Genomic DNA, 17,939 nt, shown 5'->3' with positions numbered 1-17,939 from the left:
ACCCATATATACACTTTACAATAGTATATATTGATAATGTCTTAGTTTATTCAAAATCAATAGATCAGCATTTAAAATATTTAAAAATATTTGAAGAAATTATTAAAAGAAATGGATTAGTTGTTTCAGCCACAAAAATTAAATTATTCCAAACAAAAATTAGATTTTTAGGTCAGGAAATTCATAAAGGAACTATTAAACCAATTGATAGAACAATAGAATTTGTAAATAATTTTCCTAATGAATTAAGAGATAAAACTCAATTATAAAGATTTTTAGGATGTCTAAACTATGTAGCAGATTTTATCCAAGATCTTAGAAAGCTATGTGAACCATTATATCAAATGCTTAGAAAAAAATCCTCCTGTCTGGTCTAATTATCATACCTAAATAGTTAGAGAAATTAAATCCAAAATTAAATTTCTTCCTTGTCTCAATATATTAGATCCAACACCCTACCCCTATTATAGAGACTAATGCCTATGACATAGGTAATGGTGGAATATTAAAACAAAAGTTAGACAACAAAGAGAGTCTATTTAGGTTCCATTCTAGAGTCTGGCTCGGTACCCAAAAGAATTATTCAACTATCGAAAAAGAAATTTTATCAATTGTTTTATGCATTACAAAGTTTCAAGATGATTTGATTAATAAACGATTTTTAATTCGAACAAATTCTTCTGCATCAAAATTTATTTTTGAAAAAGATGTCGATTTTTTGCCAGATTGCAAGCAATACTTTCTTGTTTTGATTTTGAAATTGAACACAATAAGGGACACAATAATTCATTACTTGATTATCTTTCCTATGAAATTTTTATAGGGAAATAAAAAAGTTGAGAGAGAGAGAGAGAGAGGATAGGCACTCTCATAAAAAAGAATATTAGTTCTAGCAGTAATATTTTCAAAATTGTTCAAAATCGTCATCTTTCTCAAAAGAAAAATGGTTAGAGAAAATTATTAAAACATCTTCTTTCAAATAATATCCGCTAAGGATACTTTTCGATACCCATATTAATGATTTTCTGGAATTAAATAAGTATATTAAAAATCCAACACCAATGCAATTAGTTGAAGCCTTATCTCTTTCTTCAAAATCTGTTAACAAAATTATTCTTGAAACTGAAATTCGTGTCCACAAAGTCCTCATGAAATATGAGCAAGAAGTTTTAAAACAACCACAAGAATTATTCAGTACTTGGGATTCCAATTTTTATGCTAATAAATTTTCAGCATCAACATCCAAAGACAATAGTTATCTCAATCAATTAGCCAAAGCTGAAGAAGCTGCTAATTCAGTGGAAGCTGAAAAGGATATATCAATTAATGATTCTCAAGTCCCAGACTTTTCCCAAAATTCTCAAAGCAATGATTCCTCCGACAACTTTCTTTCGGATGATTTTCAAGATTCTGAAAGTGAAGATTATTAAAGCATAACATAGCACCATTTTTATCATGTGTTCAAACTTTTGGTTACTTTGGCGAATATCAAGATTTTACAAGATTCCCCTTTATCAACAAGATCATTTGTTTGCCAAGTATCAAGACAAGTTTTTAATAATTCAAGACAGTTCATCAACAGTCAAGACATCTCATCAACAATCTTTTCTTTTTTCAATAATGTTATCTTTTGTAATCATCACGATGGATTCAAATGTATTTGACATCCGTTCCTTTTTTCATATAAATAGATGTAAGAATCAGTGTGGAAGGCAGAGGAAAATCGAGTTAATTCTATTGTGTCCTCAAGCCTTCAAAAACTCTTTGTAAAATATTTTGAAGCAATAAACGTGTTCTTCATCAAATCTTCTTTGTAAGTATCATATTTCAATATTTTAAGCATTTTTCACTTGTTTTGTTTTAAAATTATACTTGCACATTTTACTTTTATATTCATGATTTTATCATTTCGTCAATTTACATGATCCTACATATAATGGTATCAGAGCCATAGACCTGTCTTTCAATACAGGCAATACACCCAAGGGAACTCTCACTCATGACCTAATGCCAAAGTGAGGCTCTCCACCCTTGAATGTTGAGTCACTTGTTAAGTGGTGATTCAATGGTTCTGGGAGGTATCTTAACTGGGTGTAGCCATGAAGGTAGCAGTGGTCCTAGTTGTCCATTGGTCAACGACAGTGTATCGTAAGACCGTGGTCCTATACTAGATCCGTTGGTTAGTCGTTCACCCATGCTTAATCGATGGGGATTCTGGTAATGACAGATAATGGTATCAGAGCCAAGAAAGTCAACAAGTAGGTGTCATCATTTTCTTAGGGCATTGTAGCAAACACTATTCATTATTACTGTTCATCACTGTAGCAATTTATTGTTCATAAGTAACACTGTTCATTATTATTTGTATTTTGTTGTTGATTATTAATTCTAATAGCATTACTACTACAACTACTATCATCTCACCTATTGTCACTTTCCAGTCTTCTGAAGAAATTAAACATCTCTAAAATAATTCTAACCTAAAAGTTCTAGTTTTTCTCCTAGATCACGGGACCACCTAACACGGTTGACCAATGGTTACAGGTTGACCAAGAGCACCCTCCAAGCTGGCCAAGCGCAACCTAAAATTAATCCTAGAGTTCTTTTAGATTAAAACCTTTTACATTTATCTGATTCTTAGTTTAACTAAGAAATAATCAGTGTTAAGAATGAATAGTAAACTGCTACAGTGAATAAACAGTAATACTGAATAGTAAATAGTAAATATTGATAAACAGTAATTTGCTACAGTTAGATTCCATAATAGAGTTTGGCTCGGTACTTCAAAATGTTTTTCATTATTTGAAAAAGAACTTTTATCAAATGTTTGCATTAAAACATTTGCTTTTACATTAAAATATATTTTCAACATTTTCAATGTTAAAAAAGACAAAAATGTTTTCTCTAATCTTTTTCCTGTGAATTCTTACAGTAAAAAAGACTTTTGAGAGAAAGTGAGAAAAAGATGGGTACTCCTGCTATCAAGAAAAATAATTTTCAGGGAGTGAAAAATTATTCTCATCAAAACCATCTTATGCTATGATCCCTTAACAACCTATCACACCACTCTCAAAACCATTAAAAACCAACAAACAAAAGACTACTATTACCCAACCAAATCAATTCAGTCTCTGGGATGAAGAATCTATTTCTTCTTCTCCTTCCAAAAATTATCAACAAGCCTTGGCAACACCATCAATAAATTATGTAATCCCTTCATCAAAACCTCTTTACTATCAACCAATCACCTCAATACATTGAAAAGGGTTCAACTCAACCCATTAAAATCTCTTTGTATCATTGACAAAAATAATAACAATATCTTCTTTGTTTTACCAATAAAAAAAAAAAAAAAAAAAAAAAAGAGGAAAAAATTGAAGTAAAAACAGAAGAATTGAAAAATATTGATCTAAACAAGGTTTCATGATTTAGAATGGAAATTAGGGTTTGTAATAATTACATATCTTGATTTTATTTATTACTTTTAATTTGTCTAATTTAATCATTTTACAGGAGGATATAACAAGAATTAAAAATTAAAAATTAAAAGAGTCTAAGCTAATAGCATCACTTTATTAAAAGGTAAGATTTCTTTTATTATCATTTTTGTTTTTGTTTTTATCATTTTTTTGGTAGTTTATCACAAAAATTTGCAATACTTGTTTACTGTTTTTATTTTTTAGATTTAGAAAATGATAATAAATCGTTTCAAATTTTTCTATGTTGCATTATGATCAAATTCTATTTACAGTTGATAGTATTTGTGTTAAATGAAGCTCAAAACGGTGGTATTTGAGGAATTAGAAGTCTTAATCTTGGCCTTTGCTTGTTAAAGAAATCTAATGGCTGCCATTTGTCCAAGAAAGTCAAAGCTATAAAAGACATCAAAAATTCTAGATTTGCATCTTTTCTTCAGCTCTCTCTTTACGATCAAAAATAGTACTCTACAAGGGTTTCTAATTGAGTCTAATTTTCTTGTAATCAGTTTTAGATTTCTGTAATCTTGAGTTGAAGGTCGAGCTTCCTTCAAAGGTAGAGAATCTAGGTTGTGATTTCTCTTGTGATTAAAGGTTATAGTTAGAATTTGGGAATTGATTGAGTGTGTAAAGATTTGGAGTTGATTTGTTCTTGTAATCTGTAAACTTCTAATCTCTTAGTGCAGTGAGCCTCAAAAGTTGTTGAAGCTCAACGTGGATGTAGCTTATTCCCAATTTTGGAATAAGTGAACCACGGTAAAATCCTTGGTGTTCTTGATTGTGTGTTCTTGCTTATTTGGTGTGTGATTTAGATTCTTTGGAATGTGTTTGATGTTTGTTTTGGTAGATTGAGTTCTAATTTTTAGCATAACAGTGGTATCAGAGCAAGGTCTAGGGTTTCTTGAAATCTATGGTTTGTTGATTTTGGGGCTTTTTGGTTTGTGAGTCTCAATTGCAACCTAGGGTTAGAAATTCCTAAAATCAATGTCTCAATCTCTTGAAAAAGGTCAGAAATTGTTTTCAATTTCTAGGGTTTCTCTCAGTAAAATTCCAATCAAACACTAAGTCTTTAGAATGACTACCACACGTATTGAAATCACCCAATATGATGGGAAAATTGATTTTAATAGCTGGAAGAAGAAAATGAAAGCATTGCTATCTCACAATAAGGTAGCAATTGCACTGGAGAAGGACGCAACAAAGTGGATAGAGGAAAAATTAAAGAAGAAAGCTGAGATGGATGAGGAAGCCTACAACCTCATCATCATGAATCTCTCTAACAGTGTCTTAAGGAAGGTAGATGGCTTTGAAACGCCTATCACACTCTGGGGTAAGCTTGAATCTCTTTATGCTTTGCAATCAACACCTGATCTTGCATATCTTAAAGGTGTTTTATTTGCTTACAAGATGGATAGTTCTAGGACAATTGATGAGAATCTTGATGAGTTCTTGAAAATGACTCTAGTGCTTAAGGGTACAAATCAAGAACTTAGAGATTCTAGTTTAGCCATGATACTATTAAATTCACTAACTAAGGAATATCAGGTTGTAAAAAATGCATTACAATACATTGGAACTATCCCTAGTCTAGATTTAATAATCTTAGGATTAAAGGCTAGGGAACTAAAACTTAGTGCAAAAAAGGAGTGGTAACAATCTGTTTGTGAAGGGAAAAGGTGAGTGAAGCATGTTGGGTAGTAACACACAATTTGAAAATGGCCCTAGGAATAAAAAGAAGGGTAAAAACAGTTGCAAAGCAAAAGGGGAGACTAGAAAGTGTTTCTTTTTTAACAAAACAAGACATTTAAGGAAAAATTGTTTTGCTTGGATTAAGAAACAAAAGCAGGAAAATACAGAGAGCAACCTAGCATCCACTAAAACCAATATCGAAGAGCCAAAGGTCCTCACTGCCTCTAAATCAAATAATGTAAATGAATGGGTACTAAACTCAGGTTGCTCATTCCACATCACTTCCGTTTTGGCTCGATCTACTTCAATGCCATCCTTTGAAATTCGGTGACCAAGTACTATTCCTTCCTGAACCATGAAGTGACATTTCTCTCAATTGAGTACCAAATTTGTATCTTGACATCGCTACAAAACAAATGAAAGGTTAGATAGGCAATTATCAAAAGAAGAACCGAAAACAGAGAAGTCATCCACGAAGACTTCTATGAACCGCTCCACTATGTCACCGAAAATTGACATCATGCATTGCCAGAATGTGGCTGGTGCATTGCACAACCCAAAAGGCATCCTTTTGTAAGCAAAGGTAACATAATGGCAATCTGATTATAACCTGAAAAATCATCCAGGAAACAATAATAAGCATGCCCCACCAATCTTTCCAGCATTTGATCGATGAAAGGAAGTGGAAAATGATCCTTCCTTATTGCTTCATTCAATTTCTTGTAATTGATGCACACCCTCCAACCCGTGACTATCCTAGTTGGTATCAATTCATTGTCGTCATTCTTTATTACCGTGATACCTCTTTTCTTTGGAACCACTTACACTGGGCTCACCCATGGACTATCTGAAATAGGGTAGATTATGCTTGCATCTAAAAGTTTCACCACTTCCTTCATAGAAGGATTCAATCTCCACTGCGGCTGCACCCTAGGCTTGACATCATCTTCCATGAGTATCTTATGCAGACAAAAAGATAAAGAGATGCCTCTAATGTTTGATATTATCCATCTAATTGTTGATTTATGCTCCCTTAACACCCGAATCAACCGTTCTTCCTCCAATTTACTCAGCCTTGCATTGATGATCACTAGAAAGGTTTCTGATTCACCAAGATATACATATTTGAGGTGAGAAGGTAAAGGCTTCAATTCAAGTTTTAGAGGTTCTTCCATTCTTGCCTTTTCCTTCTCTTTTTCAATGTCAAAATCTTCAAATTCTGGATCTTGGCTTGCGTTTATCGGTTGAAGTGCTTCCAAAAGCCTAGCACACTCATTCTTCATTGGCTCATCTACCTCTGTTGTTTTTTATTGGGCAATGCAAGCTTCTAAAGGTAGTTGAGGGGTGTTTTCTTCGATTGCATCTGCTACTAGTCTGTCCACCAAGTCTACACTAAAGAATCCGACTCTGATGGAAATTGCATGGCCCCAAGATGAGAGGCATTTCTTTGTCCTCTTCCATATCCAACACGACAAAGTCTGCAGGAAAGATAACTTTGTCCACCTTAACTAGTACATCTTCAACTATGCCCCTCGGATGCTTGATGGATTTATCTGCAAGCTGCAAAGATATGGTTGTTGGCTTCACCTCACCAATCCCTAGTCTCCTGAAAACAGAAAAATGCATTAGATTAATGCTTACACGTAGATCACATAAAACTTTATCAAATGTAATATCTCCTATAACACAAGGGATAGTGAAACTCTCTAGATCCTTGAGTTTTAGAGGTAGCTTCTTCTGTAGAATGGCACCGCACTCCTCTATAAGCATCACTATTTCCTCCTCTTCTAACTTCTATTTGTTTGACAGAATTTCCTTGAGGAATTTTGCGTACCTTGGCATCTGCTGCAAGGCATCTGCAAAAGAAATGTTAATATGCAGTTTTTTAAATATCTTAATGAATTTCATGAACTGCTTATCCTGATTTTTCTTTTGAGCCTCTGAGGAAAAGGCATAGAAGGGGTGTGATGGGCCAACTCTGGTGGTATCTCAGGAAATGGTACTTTTTCCTTATTTTACCTTGGCCTCTCTTCCCTCTTTGGTTCTTCTTCCCTGGGACTTGTTGTCTTCTCTTCAATAATGATTTCTTCATCAACTTCTTCATTAGAATCTCCCCTTTCTTTTTGTGGGCTCTCTTCTTTCCCTCTTTGTTCAACCTCTTCCAAGACTATTCTACTCCGTAAAGTTATTGCATTTGCTTGTTCACGTGGATTTGTCACCGTGTTGCTTGGTAGGAAACCCTGTGGTCGCTCATTCAGCTTTTTGGCTATTTGCCCCACCTGTACCTCCAAGTTTCGAATGGACGCCCCTTGGTTTCTGAAAATTTCCCTCGTCTCACTCATGAAACCTATGGTCTCTTGTGTGAATTTCCTGAACATATCCTCCAATTTTGACAATCTTTGATCCCCTGGTTGATTATTCACCCCTACTTGATTGTTTGGCACTATTCTTTGATTCCATTGGTTATTCTGTTGATTTTGATTGCCCCAAGACAAGTTTGGATGATTTCTCCAACCAAGATTGTACGTGTTGGAGAAAGGATTGTTCTGTTGTCTCTGATTCCCTACCAAATAGTTGACTTGTTCTTATGATGATGAAGCTGAAGTAAAGGTGTTCCCCACTTGACATTCATTGCTCGCATGGTTACCTACACAAAAATCACATGTCATTTGAGGTGTTTGAATAGAATTTACTTGCATACCTCCTAATTGCTTTTGAAGTGTTGTAAGTTGGGCTGAAATGGTCGTGTAAGCATCAACTTCATGAATACCCATAGACTTCTTCGATTGCATTCTCTCATTGGGTCTCTGATAGTTGTTACTTGCCAGGACTTCAAGTAACTTATAAGCTTCTTTAGGTGTCTTGTTTTGCAATGTTCCTCCAGATGTTGCATCTACCATTGTTTGCACATTTATCATCAACCCATTATAGAACGTTTGGACTTGCATCCAAACCAACAAACCATGGTATGGACACTTTCTCAGTAGTTCCTTATATCTTTCCCAAGCTTCATAAAGTGATTCATTCTCTTCCTGTGGAAATGATGTGATATCATTTCTCATCTTTGCATATTTCGCTGGAGGAAAGTATTTAGTCAGAAACTTCTGTGCCAATTCATTCCAAGTTGTGATTGTTCCTGTTGGTAGTGCCATTAACCATCCATTTGCTTTATCCCTTAATGAAAAAGGAAATAATCTTAATCTGATGGTGTCATCTGACACTCCATTTGACTTGAAGGTATCGCAGAACTCCAAGAAGTTTGCAATGTGTGAATTTGGATCTTCCTTTAGATTTCCCTTAAATTGTACCGACTGTTGGATCATCTGGATGATTGTCGGCTTTATTTCAAAGTTGTTGGCTTGCATCGGTGGCCTAGTTATACTTGGACCACTACCATCAACCAAGGGCATTGAGAATTCCCTCAATGTTCTGTTTTCCATAATCTTAATGACTATCGCCTCTCGTTCTCTTCTCTCTCTGTTAAGTCTTCTTGCTGTTCTTTCAATCTCTGGATCAATAGGAACCATTGGATGACATCTAGCTCTTCGCATAAACTACACATAAAGAAAAAGAGCGTGAGATCACAAGCAACCAGAAAAGAAACAACAAAATTAAACTAGAAACAATTAAAACTAAAATTAAACTCTAATCTAGCTAAAACCAAAAAAATTCAATATTAACAAAAAATCAATCCCCGGCAACGACGCCAAAAACTTGATGCATTGAATTTACAACATGCAATGTTTAGCAAGCGCACTAGTTGCAAAAAGTAATAAAGTGATAAGTAGAGTATCGTTCCTACAAGGATTGCTTGTTAAGCACTGATTTTCTTAGTATTGTATCAAGTTGGAGCAATGAAAAATGGTTGGATTTGCGGGAGACAATTAAGCTAAGATTAAAACAAAACTCACTACGTAATTTAAAATCTAAATAATGAAAACAATATTAATTCAAGAAAAATATCAATTAAGACAAAGCGGCTAGGGTTTTGACTTCACTAGGATTTTATGAATTAATCTACGAATTCTGTTACTTCTACATTCACATGCAAAGATTATAAATCGGACACCCTAACATGTAAAACATACCTTCTCAGGTTATGTTTTTTTACTTATCCCTATTAAGCTTCCGCACCCAACAAATTGAAGGTTAATAGTTCCAAGTCCGTTAAGCTAAATGGAATCCAAAATTGATTTCATTGATTCTCAAACCTATCTCTAGCGTCCAATAAATCAATGGCAATTACCCTAAGAAGCTAATACAATGATTCACTTCTCAGTCTCATCATGCTCAACAAGTAATTTCAATAAAAACAAGAGTAATTACACAATCCATGCAATAGAATGTAAAAGCAACATCAATTTATTGATTAGACATTAAAATCCCAATTACATCAAAACCCTAACCCAAGAGTGAGTTAGTTCATACTGAAATTAAAGCAAATCAAAATAAAAGCTGTAAACGAAGAATTCAACATGATGGAATAATGAAAAGAGAGTGAATCTTCCCTATTTGATGAACCCAAAACATCCAATCTTCAATTTCTCTCATCTTTTTCCAAAACAAAGTCGAACCCTTCTAAAATGACTAAGTCCCACTTATATAGTCGATCCCTCAACCCTAAGATTCTCTCAATACAATTAAAACGCACAGTTTTAATAACTGAAAATTGCAGACTTCACCGTGGCGAAGAAAGAACTTCGCCGTAGCATCGAGTTGGCTTCTAATTCACTATCTGACCCGAGAGATTATCGACGCGGTGAAGTTTTCTGAACTATTATGAAATTATGAAACTGCCATCCGCTTGCTTCCTTGCTTGAATCTTCAATCTTTAGTGATCTCCAATAGGAACAAGCTTCATAGTGCTTTGAATCCGCATCAGAACTTCCCTAAATCCTGAGATTCGCTTGCTTCTGGGTCCAAAAACTCAATTCCGCTCAATATTTGCTCTAACTACACATTTTGGCCTGAAACATAAAATATATGAAATTAAGTTGCAATTCAGGCACAAACGAAAGAAGAAGTATCCAAAATCCGGCCAAAAAGCCTAGATAAAACATTATAACCCTAGGATTATCAAAAATTGACCGAAAGGTCAAAGTCCTTAGGACTAATAATGGGTTAGAATTCTGCAATTTAGAGTTTGATAACTACTGGAGTGACTAGGGTATTCTAAGACATAGAACACTTAGGAAAACTCCTCAGCAAAATAGAGTTGCTGAGAGGATGAATAGAACCCTATTAGAAAAGGTTATATGTTTGTTTTTTACATCTGGCCTACCTAAAACCTTTTGGGGGGAAGCCTTAAACATTGCTACATACTTAGTCAATAAGAGTCCCTCAAGTGCCATAGAATTTATGTGCCCTGAAGAAAAGTGGTCAAGCAGGAAACCCAACTTAAGTCACTTAAGGGTTTTTGGATGTGCAGCATATGCTCACACCATTGATGGAAAATTAGATCCAAGATCATTAAGGTGTGTGTTTCTAAGTTATCAAGAGGGAACCAAGGGGTATAGGTTATGGGAGAGGAGTGCACCTGGAGTGAGGATTATAATTAGTAGGGATGTAATATTCAATGAGAATATTTTTCCTTGCAAATCTATTGATAATGGTGTAGGTACCTCAAGCAGTATCCCTATAAGTCAAGAACCACCTGAGAATGTTCAAATTGAGTTGGAGCCTCTAATAACCCAACCTGAACAAGAAGATCCAGGAACTAAAATTGTCACACCAGATCTGAATCTTGACTATGAAGAGGAACATGTTGAAAATCCTAAGGTTTCTCAACATGATTCACTAGCCCAATACCAACTGGCCCGAGACAGAATTAGAAGAGAGATCAGGCCACCAACAAAGTTCTCTTATGCTGAGCTCATATACACAGCCTTGGTGGTTGGGGCTGAATTGCAAAGGGCAGAACCTGTCACCTATGAAGAGGCAATCAGATCCAAGGACAGAAGCAAATGGCAGACTGCAATGGAGGAGGAAATGCATTCCCTAAAGGTAAATGGAACTTGGTCATTGGTCCAAATCCCAAACACCAGAAACTAATTGAGTGTTAATGGTTATTCAAGGTAAAAGAAGGTATATCTCTCTCTGATCCTCTTAGATATAAGGCAAGATTGGTAGTCAAAGGCTACAGACAAAGGGAAGGAATATATTTTAATGAAATATTTTCTCCTGTTGTGAAATATAAGACCATAGGACTTATGTTGTCTGTTGTTGCATGCCATGATTTAGAAGTAGAACAACTTGATGTTAAAACTGCATTTTTACATGGAAATTTAGAAGAAAAAATCTACATGAGGCAGCCTGTTGGTTTTGTAGATAAAAGACTTCCAAATCATGTATGTTTGCTACACAAGTCCTTATATGGTTTAAAACAGTCCCCTAGGCAATGATACAAAAGATTTGATGCTTTTATCATGAGTATTGGTTTTAATAGGAGTCAATATGATAATTGTTTCTATTATGCCTTAAATGATAACATGCCTTTGTATCTTCTTTTGTATGTGGATGATATGCTTCTAATTAGCAAGTCTAAGTCTAAAATAGATGAATTAAAGAAAAAACTCAATTCTGAGTTTGATATGAAGGACTTAGGGTGTGCTAAAAGGATTTTAGGGATGGTTATAACTAGAAACAGAAAGTGTAATGGGCTGAAAATACATCAAAGTGCTTATTTGCAAAAACTGGTTTCTAAATTTGGTATGGCTGAGTCTAAGAGTGCAAATCTGCCTTTAGCTGGTCATTTTATGCTGAGTAAGTCTCAATGTCCTAAATCTGATTTTGATTTGTTAAAAATGGAAAATGTTCCTTATGCTAATGTAATAGGATCAGTTATGTATGCTATGATAAGGTTAAGACCTGACCTTGCTTTTGCCATCTCACTACTGAGTAGGTTCATGTCTAACCCAGGGTTAGAACATTGGTCTGCCCTAAAATGGTTGTTGAAGTATATAAATTGTACAACTCATGTTGGTTTAGAATATTCTAAAAGATATGAGTCACTTAATCTTGTGGGTTTTGTAGACTTTGATTTTGCAGGTGACAAGGATTCAAGGAAGTCAACTACTTCCTATTTCTTCACTTTGGCTGGAAATTGTGTGAGTTGGAAGTCCCAACTCCAACCTATTGTGGCATTGTCTTCGACAGAAGCTGAACATGTGGCATTGGCAAAAGTATTCAAGGAAGCATTGTGGCTGCAGGGACTTCTAACGGAGGTGAAATTAATAGATGGGGCAATGACTATATTTTGTGATAGTCATAGTGCAATACATCTAAGTAAAAATCTAGTCTACCATGATAAGACCAAGCACATGGACGTGAGGTTTCATTTTGTCAGGGATTTAGTGGCGCAAGGAGTGATAAATCTGAAGAAGATAGCAACAGAGGATAATCCAGCAAATATGGGGATAAAGATGGTGACACCTGCCAAGTTCAAGCAGTGCTTGAACATGTTGTTTGTAAATTAGAGCAACAACTAAGCTATGAAGAGAACTTGGAAGGGTTAGCTGCACTAATGAGATTCTGGAGTTGATGAGTTTTGAGCTTCAAGGTGGAGATTGTTAAATGAAGCTCAAAATGGTGGCATTTTGAGGAATTAGAAGTTTTAATCTTGGCCTTTGCTTGTTAAAGAAATCTAACGACTGCCATTTGTCCAAGACAGTCAAAGCTATAAAAGACATCAAAAATTCCAGATTTGCATCTTTTCTCCAGCTTTCTCTTTACGATCAAAAATGGTACTTTACAAGGGTTTCTAATTGAGTCTAATTTTCTTGTAATCAGTTTTAAATTTCTGTAATCTTGAGTTGAAGGTCGAGCTTCCTTCAAGGGTAGAGAATCTAGGTTGTGATTTCTCTTTTGATTAAATGTTATAGTTAGAATTTGGGGATTGATTGAGTGTGTAAAGATTTAGAGTTGATTTGTTCTTGTAATCGTAAACTTCTAATCTCTTAGTACAATGAGCCCCAAAAGTTCTTGGATCTCAATGTGGATATAGCTTATTTCCAATTTTGGAATAAGTGAACCACGGTAAAATCTTTGATGTTCTTCATTGTGCATTCTTGCTTATTTGGTGTGTGATTTAGATTCTTTGAAATGTGTTTGATGTTTGTTTTGGTAGATTGAGTTCTGATTTTTAGCATAACAATTTGTTTGATATATGATTCAAATAACAGATTTTAAGATAAAAATTAATGCAACTTAAACTCAATTATCTCATTTACATATAAGAAAGCATTGTCATTTAGGAAGAAAAGCTTTTTCTTCTTTACAAATTACTTAATACACAAGCACAAACATATTTACATGAAGCTCAAAATCCAGAGAAAACACCAAAAGCTGATTAATTATTTATTGAATTTGAACATCAATGACCTTGCGTTCTACTTTCGTCTTAGGAATGTTTATATAGAGAACACCATTCTTCAGCTCCGCCTTGATCTTATCTTTCTCACAATTATCAGGAAGTTGAAGACGAGTATCGTAACTACTAACGCTTCTGCTCAACCACGAATCCTCTCCATCGCCGCCTTCCTCTGTCTTGCGCTCTCCTTTTATCAAAAGCACATCATCCTCCACGGAGATTTTCACATCTTCCTTCGAGAGTCCTGGCATGTCGAACCGCATCTTGATCTCGTCTTCCTCGTCCTTAATGTCCCAAGGCGCTCTCACCTCCCCTCCAGTCCGGTTCCTGCTGCCGGGGAGTGTCATGGCGTCCTCGAATAGACGGTCCATTGTATCCAACATTTGACGCATTGTCCTCATTGGAGATAAAGGATCCAGCAAACCTTCATGCACCAAAAATTTAAGAAAATTAGACCAACAAGATTTGAGAAAATTATAAATTGCCAATTTGAGTTTGAGCTAACATTTATTTAATGATGGATATGTGGTTGCTTGACCATCTGTATAGTTAACAAGATCACTCTTATTTTTATTTTGATACAAAAAGAAATTTGTTTCTAATAATTCAATTTATCACTTTAGTTTCAAATATCAAGAAAAAAAATTAGAATTTAACTAAAAGTTTAAAATTTAAATTACTAGTAAAGTAAATTGAGAAATCGGAAAAAGTATAATACGATCCTTTAAAACCAAGTCTTAAACCTAAAGTTGTGCTTTCTTTTTTTATTCAAAACATATTTTTATTTATTTATTATTATTATTTTTTTAAATTTGATTTAAAGCCAGAATGTTTGATATTAGTAGAGAATGAGAGAAGAACAAAAAGCTGAATGATGGTAATTTTTTTTTCTTTATCTCGTAAAATTTGTTGGAGACTAATTCTAACATTTAAAGTTGTCCAATTCAAATAAAATCATACATTTCATTATAAAACATTTTTGTCCCAAAAGTTGTGGCAAATTAAAGCTGAAACTTACCAAAAGGTGAAATATCTACGGCCAGTCTACGGGGCCGCCTCTCCACAGAAGACGTCCCTTGGTTTCCTTGATTAACATGCACGTCCACAGCACTATCCTTGCCGTCCCCAGCGGCCTCAGCCCTAACAATAGGCAACCGAGACGGCCTCCTCGACGGTAAAGCAACCCGGCACGGCGCTGAGTTATTTCTTGTTAAAATTTTGGGGTTGGTTGAGAGGAAAGGTGAGGCAGAAATAGACAGTGTTGAAGCCATTAATTAATTTATCAATGATACAAAACACACTCAATCTGGTGTAGTTAAGTTTAGATGGTTCTGAATCAACAAGGGTAGAAGCATATTTATAGATATGTGAAAAGAAAGTTGGGGAAGTTTGAAGAGAAATCTTGAAGGTTTTGATTTGAGTGTGAAATTTCTGGACCTACGTTTTGCTTTCTACTATTTTCTCGTTCTTTCGGGAAAACTCTCTACAGGCATTCATTTATCACATCTGGGTGGGGACAAATGAATGTCTTTGCAAGTAGGTCCTTGTATTTTATGTTATTTTTTATATTTAACATAAGGTCTTCCAAGTGTACCATCACATTTTTCTAGATTCTCTTGAATCGCATCATCTCCCATTTACCTAAATCTGTGAAGGGAAGAAGAACAAGATCATAGGGTAAATAACATGTTGGTCCCTATATTTTTGGTCCTTGAGGGATAGATTTATTATTCATCCACAAAATCATTCTTCAAGTTGAAAGACGTAGTGTGAAATTAACTTTCAAAGACACATTCGACTTACTTAACAAATTAAAAACCTTTTAAAATATAAAAACAACCCGACAATTTTAAAAAATACAAGAAGAGTCAACATAATATCCTCACTAACCAAAACTTTTTAAAATATAAAAAAGTTGATTATCATATAGTTTTCTTAAGGTTTCTAAATTTATCATCTGGATTATAATATTCACATTTTTTTATGAAATGGACTCTCAAAATTTGAAAACTAACTAATACCCTTTTGCCTAACTTTGTTATGTTATGGTAAGTGCTAGAAGGATAAAATGGTAACTCTAATCTTATAAAAAAGTGATGGGGTAAAATGGTAACTTTGATTTTCTAAGAAAGGGTTTTACAAGTTTATTGACAATGCAACCGAGTTAGGGTAAAGGGTATCAGTAATAAAAATTTTAAACTTTGAGGGTCTATTAAGTTAAAAGGGTATTCAATGTACAATTTTGAAACTTTAAGGGTTTATTAAAACAGTGTAAAAGCTTATCTTCCGGTTGATAAATTTAAAAACCTGGCTATGATATTTTGTCGAAATTAAAATTAAAAAATGAGAACAAAGAAATTAAAAAAAAAAAAAATAAATAAATAAAAGAGGGAAAATTTGCAAGCCCACACGTCACACATAACTTCCAAATTAATAACCTTTTTTTCCCCCCTTATCCAACCCCTTGAAAGATCGTAAAGTATAGCAGACCCATGATTTATGAAAAGTATTATTAAATAACCCCTAGCTGTCAATTAAATGTTAGGTTTGATCCAAATAATTTTTTAATATTCAATTTTAAAATAAGAAAGTCTATTTTACCCTTATACACCCATTATCAAATTAAAATATTAATTTATTTTCCCTTTTTTTTTCTTTCATTTTCTCTTATATCTTCTCAAGGAAAATCCCCCCTCTAAAATTTTCTGCATTCCTCTTTACAATTTTTTTCTTAAATCTCGTCTCTAAACAAACAATTTAACCCAAAAACAAAACAAAATATATATTTGCACAAACAATTAACTAAAATGCAAAATCAATTGAAACTCATTAAAACAAATTCAATTAAACAAAATCATAAGGGAGACAAGTCCACCCCCGGCACGATCCCTGGTACGGAGCAGCACCACGAGGCACACATCTATACATCTCCTGTTGCGGCCAGCCACCGTAACTAATGCTTGGCCATTTTAATTCTTAGATCCAAAAATAAAAAGATTTAAGGAAGAGGAAGAAGAGAGGGGAGAGAAAGAAGAGGGAGAGAAAAAAAAAATTAGAAAAGCAATAGTAAAGGAAAAAGATAAAAAAAAAAAATTAGGTTTTTATTTTCTCACATACGAAAACGGAGAGAAGATTGAGGGAGAAGAAGAAGAGAAGGAAAATAAAGAGAAAAGAGAGAATGGAAAAAAAATATTTAAGGGAAAAAGAATAGAAAAAATTAATATATGAAACAAGAATGTCCTTCAACTGTTAGATATAATTGACAATAGGGGCCTATCAAATACTTTTCGCAAATCATGATTCTGCTTAGTACATTACAATCTCTCGAGGGAAGGATAATGGTACCCGCCTTCGTGGGCCAAGTTGCAACAGTTACTGATGCTAATGCCACCAACGGCCAATTAGCAACTGTTGGGCCTAGAACACGTTGGGGCTGCCGCAGCCAGGACCAAGTAGCGGCTACCGAGCAAGGGGCCATCATCCATCTCAACTGAATACAAAGATGTACCGAAACTCATAAAAAGTACACTTTGAATGAAAAAAACTTAAAAAAAAAAAAAAAAAAAAACTTAGGAATCTAAGACATTAACAAAATATATTTTTTTATCAAACAATTTAATTATAGAAATTGTATAAAAAAATATAAATATAATTCTAATATTAATTAAAAAAATGAAATAAAAATCCAAAGCAATGTGGACAATTAACCCTAAAAGATAAAGAGAACGATAAGTAATTTTGTATTCAAACTTATTTGTCTTAGGTCAATAAGACATAAAATTGCTAGTGGCTAACAAATAACAATACCTTTAGAGTCCAGTGAATGAATCAAATGGAACAAATAAAATCGGTGAAAAGACCCCTAATCTTCTCCTAAGACCTCATCATCCTTCTTACATTAACTAATTTTCTTCCATCGAGTGTTCAGGTCGTAGCCTCAAATTCAATCTTAACTTCCTTTATGCAATTCTGCCAACATGAGACAAAAAGGGACTGGCAGCAATCAGGAGTCTGTCCTTCGTAAATAAGCTGCTTCTTATATGAGAACTGAAACAATTAATTAACCAATCTTTGTTATACAAAAAGAAGGGGGAAAATCTCAGCATTTAATGATCGAAGTAAACAAAAGACCCTTATCAAAGTCAGCAAAGACCTAATTCAAAATTCTAGCTTCAAATATGTTAACAAGGTAAGTTCAATAATTTATTACATGAATTAAGTTGACAATCGCATCAATAAGCCCTAAAGTACATTTTGTTGATTGTCTAATGACAAATACTCTGAAAAATCAAAATCTTCAACATTATAGAAAATTGGGTAGCGATATTCTATAAATACATGGTTTTCTCTAGTAATTGCAATGAATATCTACACCTTAGAATATATATATATATAGTTCTTCTCCA

The 17,939-nt window shown here is 34.1% G+C and overlaps 1 protein-coding gene and 1 non-coding gene across 2 annotated transcripts; one reads left to right on the top strand and one right to left on the bottom strand.

The window, feature by feature from the left end:
• Positions 1-8,123: 8,123 nt before the first annotated feature.
• Positions 8,124-8,230, top strand: LOC116114909. Its single transcript, XR_004125605.1, has one exon. It is a non-coding gene; the product is annotated as a small nucleolar RNA R71 (small nucleolar RNA).
• A 5,257-nt stretch (positions 8,231-13,487) lies between these two features.
• On the bottom strand, positions 13,488-14,987 carry LOC116114906 (small heat shock protein, chloroplastic-like). The gene is made up of 2 exons (XM_031401038.1): positions 14,552-14,987; positions 13,488-13,957 (listed from the first exon to the last, which is right to left on the bottom strand). Exons 1-2 carry the CDS (start codon positions 14,802-14,804, stop codon positions 13,521-13,523), a joined length of 690 nt encoding a protein of 229 aa, XP_031256898.1. The 5' UTR covers positions 14,805-14,987; the 3' UTR covers positions 13,488-13,520.
• Positions 14,988-17,939: the final 2,952 nt, after the last annotated feature.

The sequence above is a fragment of the Pistacia vera genome, unplaced genomic scaffold, assembly GCF_008641045.1.
Source record: "Pistacia vera cultivar Batoury unplaced genomic scaffold, PisVer_v2 Contig727, whole genome shotgun sequence".
NCBI classification, from domain to species: domain Eukaryota; kingdom Viridiplantae; phylum Streptophyta; class Magnoliopsida; order Sapindales; family Anacardiaceae; genus Pistacia; species Pistacia vera.
This window is presented reverse-complemented; position numbering and strand designations above follow the sequence as displayed.